Source organism: Etheostoma spectabile, chromosome 8 (assembly GCF_008692095.1).
Source record: "Etheostoma spectabile isolate EspeVRDwgs_2016 chromosome 8, UIUC_Espe_1.0, whole genome shotgun sequence".
Classification (NCBI taxonomy): Eukaryota; Metazoa; Chordata; class Actinopteri; order Perciformes; family Percidae; genus Etheostoma; species Etheostoma spectabile.
Window position 1 is genome coordinate 33393596 of NC_045740.1, and position 8318 is coordinate 33401913.

Sequence of the window (8318 nt, forward strand, 5' to 3'; positions counted from 1 at the left end):
GGGGGGGGCGAAGAGTTGCTTTAAAAACAAGACATGCTTACAATCAGCAACAAAACGTGGGATTAAAAAAAGATGACTAAGATTTTACCTTTTGTATAGCTCTCCAAAGGTCATTCTGGTCCGTGTTTTTAAAGCTAAAGTCGTGGAGGTAGGACTAAAACACAAATACAAAGAGATCCAGAGAGAGCGTAAAGTTAACACTTCATCATGCTAACATATAATTATTTTTATGTTCAATATCCAAACACCGCTGCTATCAGCAGTTCTCTCATTGCCCCCGCTCTGGTATTTCCCCTTCTCATTCACCAGACTGCGTCTCATTCACCAGACTGCGTCTCATTCTCTGAGACTGAGCTACTAACGATGATGAGATATGAGGTTTGGGCGTGTTAGTTTAAACAGAGATTACTTCTTCTACTGGAAATAAAAACTTGTGTGCACATTCATGAAAAAAACAGCTTTTGCTGCGCTGTAAATGTAGCCTCTGTCTTTTCAAATTGCAACAACAACAACAAATACCAGATGTTATGTAACCGACTACATGAGCACTCAAATTGAGAGCATGTGTTGGATAACCAGCTGGATAGGATGCATCTTCAGAAAGATGCTAATGGAATGAAAAGAAACTACTTCTGTCCAGTCCAGTGGGGTTTCTGTCTGAACACTCCTTCACCACACACAGCCAAATCCATCCGCTTGTCTCGGATGTCAGATTATTAATGTGAATATCTTCTAGTTTCTTCCCTCCTCTGACAGTAAACTGAATATCTTTGAGTTGTGGAGAAATCAAGACATTTGAGGACGTTGTCTTGGGCTTTGGGAAGCACTGATCCACATTCTTCACTAGTGTCTGACATATTAGAGGCCAAACCGCTAATTCGTTAATCGAGAAGAGTAGTTGCTTACTTTGACTCCTTCCATGAAAACCCTTTCACCCACGACGTCGGCCAGCATTCTCAGCACAGCTGCCCCCTGCAGAGGGAGCACCAGATCCATGTCCATGTTAATATTCATACATGCACACGCACACACACACACACACACACTCAGTGGCGGGTGAAACCGATGCAGACGGACAGACAGCTGTAGCCGAGCCAGAGTATAATTAGTTCATTAACTTTATCGTTATCAGGCAAATAAAACACCAGATACAGATAATCTGCAAACTGCCCTACCTTACAGTAGGTTATAGAATCAAACATCTGGTTGATACTAGAAGAGCTCTGGACATATTCCTGCGGAGGACTGAGAGGATGGGATGAGGCCAGAGCGTCCATCTGAAACGCTGTGTGGAGGTTGGCCAATATATTCAGTTCTTTCTGAGGAAAAATAAACAGAGACGAGACCACGTGTCGCCTTTTTACATCAATCTTTCCTTTCATGTGCATTTTTCAACGACCATGGTTAAAAGGCTTTGCAACAGAAAAGAAAAGAACTTCTACCAAACAGTCTAAAAGATTTGATCCCATATGTGAAAGTGACGTAAACGACAGAAATGGAAGTAGCATGTGGAACTCAAACATCATCCTCGTTAGAAAGATGTTTGGACTGAACTTACTAATTGAAATGTAGGATCAACATGGTCCACTGCGAAGAAGGACATGTAGGTGGCAAAGCCCTCGTTCAGCCAAACCTCGTTCCACCATTTCATTGTCACCAGATTCCCAAACCACTGTCAACAGAAAGGGGAGATGCTGACCGCTGGGGTAACAGTGTCACGTTCCGCTCATAGAATTATTGTTAATGTCAACAGGTTGGGGTTCTTTTCCAAAATGACTTTACAGGGAGAGCAGTTGATCCATTAGTCAAAATGATCTCATAGTCTGTTGTTTTAATAATGTGGTAACTGGCAGACTGTAAAAAAAAAAAAGATGGACGGCGCGTCTGCCCTTCCTCCCACGGTACATAAGGGAAGCGGATACGGGCGCCCCTCTTGATCCATAGGGTGCACAGACGTGATCGGGGCGGTGGAGCCGGGGTATCAAAGTCCCACCCATACACCCACTAGACCAATCGCGAGTCAATCGCAGCTGTCAATCAAAGCGTTTAACCCCATTTTTGTAGCATCAAATCACTTTAAAAAAACAAACTGATCAGAAAAAACTGAACATCAGTGTGATCAGAACTACCTAAGATGATAGAAACCATCATGGGGAACATTTATTTGACACGTACAGTACTTAGATTTTTTAGTTTGGCCCATGTTCCATCCACTAACATGGGAGAGGGCGGGGTTTATGACCTATACTGCTGCCAGCCACCAGGGGGCAAACCAGATGTTTTGGCTTCAATTTGACAGTCTATGCAGCGAGCCCTGGGGGTAACACCGCGTTCAAATGGCCGTCCAACGATCCGGCTTAAACACAGGTCTTTCCATTTGTTTTGAATGGGGTTAATATATTTAGCCTGTGGCGGGGAATGGGGGGGTCACAAAAAAAACACGTCGGCCTGCGGCAAAAAGTGGAGACCAACTCATGTGGCGGTGGCCAATCATGTAACCTGAGATCAGGCTGAAATTGGTGTATTTTAGGGCGATGGGAGAATCCCGTACAGGAAACATCGCTGCCTCTATCGCTGCCACAAGAAAGTTTAATAAAACTACGAGGATAATTAACTAAACACAAGCTGTGGACTGCTGGAGAGTTTGTGTAAAGCTGAATGTTTCCTGCAACAACACAGCACTCGCTAAGTCTCGCTCGTCTCTTTTCTCTGTGAAAGGAAGGTGCCTTCAAGTGCGGTCGGAAACATTGAGATCTATAAACGATCTGACGGTAAACAGTAATTGTAAAATATAAAGTCAATTTGAGCATAATTGGGGGGTTTAAGAACACAAAAGGACAACACACAAATGGATTGTGTCATTGACGCTCCCCCCGACGCACCACCCTGCGACATTTTCCCGTATCGTTGTTTTTGACGTGAATGCCCTGTAACAGTTTTCCCCCTCTCACCTGGTGGGCCAGTTCATGTGCAATGATAGCAGCGATGTGCTCCTTGTTCAACATTGAGGACACTCCTTCCTCATAGAGCAGGCTCCCCTCCTGGTACGTGACCAGTCCCCAGTTTTCCATCGCTGCAGGGGACAAGTCTGGCAGCGCAATTTGATCTGGAGGAATCACGTAGACGTGAACAAATGATTAAATGTTATACTGTACGTACATTTGCTTATCTAACAGGACCAATTAGGTTTTCCTTTAGAGCAGAGCTGCTGTGGATGTAGAACTAATCTTAGCTGACAGCTAATGATAGTTACCAACTTAGTTCATGTGTTTCTGAACCAGAGCCTTCCACCTGGGTGCCAATTGAAGCAGTATTTTTGAGTGTTGTTAGTATATTATAGGTCCCATGTTGTAAAAAGTGAGGTTTCTATTATAAAGCAGGTTGAGGAGCTACATAAATACTGTAAAAGTATCAAAACACACAGAGAAAGGCACACAGTCCGTGTTCAAAAACAGGTGCCTTAAAAACAAGGCGCCAGGACATCCCTACGGTTGTAATGTCACAACTATACCAAATCTTTATAGGTAGAAAGTGCCGCTACATCAAATTATGTCTTACCGAGCTTTTTCTGTGCGTAATTTATTCCAAAGTAGTTCTCGTAGAAGGAGAGGATCTGCCCGGTGATGTTTGCTGCATACTGAGCGTGTCCTGCTGCAGTGGCCTCAGGACGAGCGTACGTCTGGATGGGCACAACACAGAGGTGAGAGAAAGCAGAGAGGATATCCCCCCACGGGTTTCTGTTTACTATAACCCTCATGTTGTCCTCATGTTGTCCTATATCAATGTTCTTTTTAACTACCCAAAATAACATGATTAATGAAGTTGTTTTGAAATAGTATTGAGTAAAAGTTGACATATTCCAGTCTGTGATTATCCATCAACATCCATTCCTTTAATTTTAGTCTGAATAATTCCTAATTTCTGCTTTTCTAACTCAAACATTAGGTATAGTTTCCTCTAAATGAGGTTTATCGCAAATTCCAAAAATAACTGTAAAACTAAAGTTAAAAAGTTAGTGTTACACAGTGTTGAAAATATTAAAAAAAAGTGAGAAACATTTAAAAAAAAAAGGTGTTGAAAAAAACGGACAAAAACTTAAGTAAAAGTTAAAAACGATGATTTTCAATTTTGACGGGAAGACAACACAAGGGTTAATTTCAGCTGAATCCCAAAAAAGAGAGCAGTGGGTGTGACATGTCAAGTTTAAGGTTAAATACCATAACAAAAGGAACTTGTCATTAAACATGGATATGATTTAATCATTAAATAAAGTTGACATAATACTCTTCTTGAATCTACAGTGCACATACGTTAATTTCCACACGCCCATGTTTGGAGGGGGTTGATGTGAACTCGGACACCGTGAAGGCGAACAGGTACGTTGACATCTTGGGCGTTGGATGGAAACGAGTGAACTTCCATTCACTGTCTATGATATTAGACACTGAGAGAGGGGAAACAAAGCAGACCAGTGTGAGGAGAGATGTCTAGGATTCTGTTACTGCCTGAGGAGACAGCTTTGGGCAGGGATGCACTGAATCCAGGATTTGGCTTTGACCATATATTGGGCTTTTTGACGGGGTTTGGGTTTTTCCCACGAACGCTACGCTTGCGCGTGGCGCGCTACGCTGGTCGACGTAATGGCGGCGCTGTGGATTACGGCAAGGTGTTTACGCAGGTGGAGAGCTTAATGCAGCAGGCCGTGAGAAAGTGAAAATGGAAGTTGTGAGCAGAAAAAGGGATGTTTGGCAGCACTTTCAGTCAAAAGAAGACGATTCAGGGCGAGCTATATATTCAATCTGCAATCTGATTTGTCTCGTTGTGGCGAGGACCCTAAACAATACACAGCATCGCCGCCGCGGTTACACCGTTTGCATATGAAAACATCCGAAAGAATACGACTTGTGCATCTACAGACAGCAGCCAACATGCAGTAACTTCAGGAAGGACAGTCCCAGCACAGGATGTTGTTACCTTCATTAACGTGGTTACTGTGGTAACGGACTGAGGACGGGAGGAGGTTTTGGTAGAATCTTAACCAGGGGTATTCAGCCGACCCCAAACATCTGGATTCGGTGCAGCCCTAGCTTTATCAGATATCATATCATGGTCACAGGAGCTCCTTCACCTTCTCTTTCTGCGTTCCCTAGAACCGTGGTGCCGGTCCTGTGGATGATGGTCACATTAAACACCGCCTTCATGTCTGGCTCATCGAAACAAGGAAACACTCTCCTGGCATCGGCCGGTTCCACCTGGGTGGCGACAAGGAATCTACAAGGACAGATAAAGACATTTCAGCCTTTTTAATTTCTTTAATTTAAACTGTTCATTGATCCCCAGTGGGAAATTACAATTTTACCAAATCAGGTAAATACTGCAGGAACACTAGATACAAAGAATGAGGAAGCAATTACCATATCATAAAGAACCATGATAAATGACTGTGATGTTTAAAACCATTGACTTCACTGAATAGCCAATGTGCCCTTGTGTCTTTTCCAAACTGGCGGAAACGGCGTCCATTTTGTGTCCACAAAGGCCGTAACACACACAGGAAGCCAGATGGTAGCGTGCCTATTAATGGTTAGTTCCATTTGTACTTGGAAGTTGGATTTTCCGAGGTCAAAGTCGTAAAACACGCCTCCTGACCGGAATTCCGAGCTCGGAACTCGGACAGTATCCCGGGCTAAATATCTAAAATGGATGCCCCCCCAACAGTAGTGACATCTGTAGTAACATACACTTATAAGGACTTCTGTATTGTTTGTGTCTCACCAAATCAGTCGTCCATACAGTGCTGTCCAATGGCTGTTTCTGGACATTATGTAATGTTTGTATGCACAAAAAACAGCGTAAAATCCCACTTGTAAATAGAAAGCATTCAACTCAGGTGGGATGTCATTTCCGAGTTCCAAAGTAAATGGAACGCACTCTTAGGACAGACACAAGCCAGCCGATATCTCAGTGACCCGTACCAATCATAGACTGTTGAAATAGTAGACATAGCATAAGTGACGTCAATCATTGTTTTGTAGCCAGTTTTGAAGCTTTGAGTTTGGTGATACAGGCGTCGCCATTTTGTTTTTTTTCAAACGGATGTGAGGATTTTTTTTCACAAGAGGGTGGAGCTGGGGTGGGAGGATGACACGGTCAAGCCAGTGTATTTTGTGGTTGCCATGGCGCCGTGCTAAGCGCTAAGGAGGGAACTTTTTTTTTTCAACCCTTCGGAAGCGAATCATCCACTGGAGATTTCCCGGGGGGGGGGGGGGGGGGGGGGTAAACACGGGCCTCCGGGTACTGCCACCATTCATCAGCAGGGATGGCAGAACAGGAAGTCACTGCCTTTTGCCTTGCTGTGAATTCTCACTTTTTGCAGACAATATAAAGGCAGAGTATATTAGCTTTAAAACAGAGGTAAAAAGTCTAACAGTCCAGTTTGATCTCAAGATATATATATTTTTTAAAGATTATTTTTGGGGTATTTTCAGCCTTATTTTGATGGACAGCAGAAGACATGCAACCGGCGGGGGGGGGGGGGGGGGAATGACATGCAGCAAAGAGCTGCAGGTCGGAGTCAAACCCAGGCCCACTGCGTTGAGGAGCAAACCTCTAGATAGGGACGCCCAGAGATACGATTCTTTATGTAGATAAATTTAATTTCTAAAACATCTAGTTGCCAGATCTCCAGTGTCCTACTGATAAGTAATTTGGCTAGAAAACTAAAAAACTTAAAGTCATGTTTCTCACTCCATGTTCCACACTCTCACATGTTAAGGTCTTTTGCATTTGCAAGGCTGTAAAACAAACAGGTGAATGTCATGTCATTTCATTGTTTTCATCAACGGACTCGACTCAAGGCATCATGGGATAAATTACAACCTCGATGGGCTTCAGCTACCAGCTATCGACATCAACAACTCGTTTCACGATGTATGAATGGATCAATAACCACAGAGGACATTCATTGTTGGTTTTTCTTACTTTTCTGAAGTCTGTGCTCCTCACAGGGATACAATCACAGTGAAAGCTTCAACAATGATGAAGTGGAGTTAATTGAAAGCAAATCTCTAGACCGCAGCATTCTGGGATATTCCTCAAATAGTAGAAAGGGTACTTTGACATCATCTATGTCCATTATTTAATTTTTGGTTTTCTTTTGCTTTTTCATTTAGACAACAAAAACCGGCGTGATAAGGCAACACGTGGATTCATTCATGGAATAGCTTGAGCTTTTTTATCCAATGTTGTGTGTCTTAAAGTCACCAACTTCCATGCTGAATGATCTCCAAATGTGATTGTTTTTTTACTTACCGGTCTGTATTTGGATCACCTTCATACTCTGGGACACCTTCCACATATGTGCTCACATACATTCCATCAAGCTGTTCTGAGATGTCTCCCTTGAAACTCAGAGACAAACTGTAGCTCTCTCCTTCCTCCAATGCTTCCTTCAAATGGATCTCGAGGAAGTTCGTGTCGTCTGTGTGGGTTTTCATTGCAGACACTCCGATCATCTTGTTTGTGTTTTCGTTCGTGACCTTTCCATCACTAACAGCCAGATTCATGCTTTTGAGGTAGATGGTGCTCGTCCTCTCGACACACTGAAAGTGGACGGTGGAGTTTCCAAAGAATTCCAATGTCTGGTTGGGACTGGTGACGTTTACCTCCTCGATGATTCTGGTGTAGAGGTGAGGTGTGAGGAAGACCTTGTAGCTGAGCGGTATGAGGTTCCTCGGCAGCCGCATGACGGGCGGCAGGGCTGTGGTGGTAACCGGGCGCGTCGGACGCGGCGTCGGGTTCATTGTCGCAATCTCAGTTTTGTACAAGATGATCATGGTGATGATGCCGCCGATGACAGACGCGGTCAGGACGACAAAGGCGGCAGCGATGGCCTTGGACATGACGGAGGTTTTGGGCATGGTGGCCGCTTCCTGTGGTCAGCCCTGGAGCTCCTGTTGCTTGACTGGTACAGATGAGCCTGAAGAGTCCTTAAGCCGGTCTGTAATGACTGATTTCTGCACGTCCAAGTAACCTCCCTCCCATAAACAGGGCTTGGCCTTAGCAATTAAAGGTCCGTGCTTAGATTAAGCATTAACTCGGGCATTGCCCAAGGAGCAAAGAGTAAGAGTTACAGTGGGAAGAGGGCGATGTTCAGCGGCCTCGTTGCAAATAATCAGATTGTGCTCTCAAACATCTGGAGGTGGTTACTGTGGTCTTGCCTCTAATGCAGGGGTTAGGTAAACCTCAAGGAACACTGTATACTCATATCACACACTTCAACCCATCACACACACACACACACACACACACACACACAC

At 44.0% G+C, this 8318-nt stretch overlaps 1 protein-coding gene and 1 long non-coding RNA gene across 2 annotated transcripts in view; one reads left to right on the forward strand and one right to left on the reverse strand.

Moving 5' to 3' along the window:
• LOC116694617 (uncharacterized) overlaps positions 1–2319 on the forward strand; it is a 10774-nt gene extending 8455 nt beyond the window's left edge. The window contains exon 3 of the long non-coding RNA XR_004333227.1: positions 2178–2319. This is a non-coding gene — a long non-coding RNA (uncharacterized LOC116694617). The remainder of the gene's footprint in view (positions 1–2177) is intronic.
• Positions 1–8318, reverse strand: part of LOC116694551 (aminopeptidase N) — a 20848-nt gene that overhangs the window by 12171 nt on the left and 359 nt on the right. The window contains exons 1-9 of the mRNA XM_032524302.1: positions 7312–8318; positions 5129–5271; positions 4311–4444; positions 3559–3679; positions 2952–3106; positions 1559–1672; positions 1176–1319; positions 907–972; positions 89–154 (exon numbers count right to left, since the gene is read on the reverse strand). The exon at positions 7312–8318 is cut by the window's right edge and continues 359 nt beyond it. Coding sequence (XP_032380193.1) covers positions 89–154; positions 907–972; positions 1176–1319; positions 1559–1672; positions 2952–3106; positions 3559–3679; positions 4311–4444; positions 5129–5271; positions 7312–7919 — 1551 coding nt within the window. The 5' untranslated portion in view covers positions 7920–8318. The remainder of the gene's footprint in view (positions 1–88; positions 155–906; positions 973–1175; positions 1320–1558; positions 1673–2951; positions 3107–3558; positions 3680–4310; positions 4445–5128; positions 5272–7311) is intronic.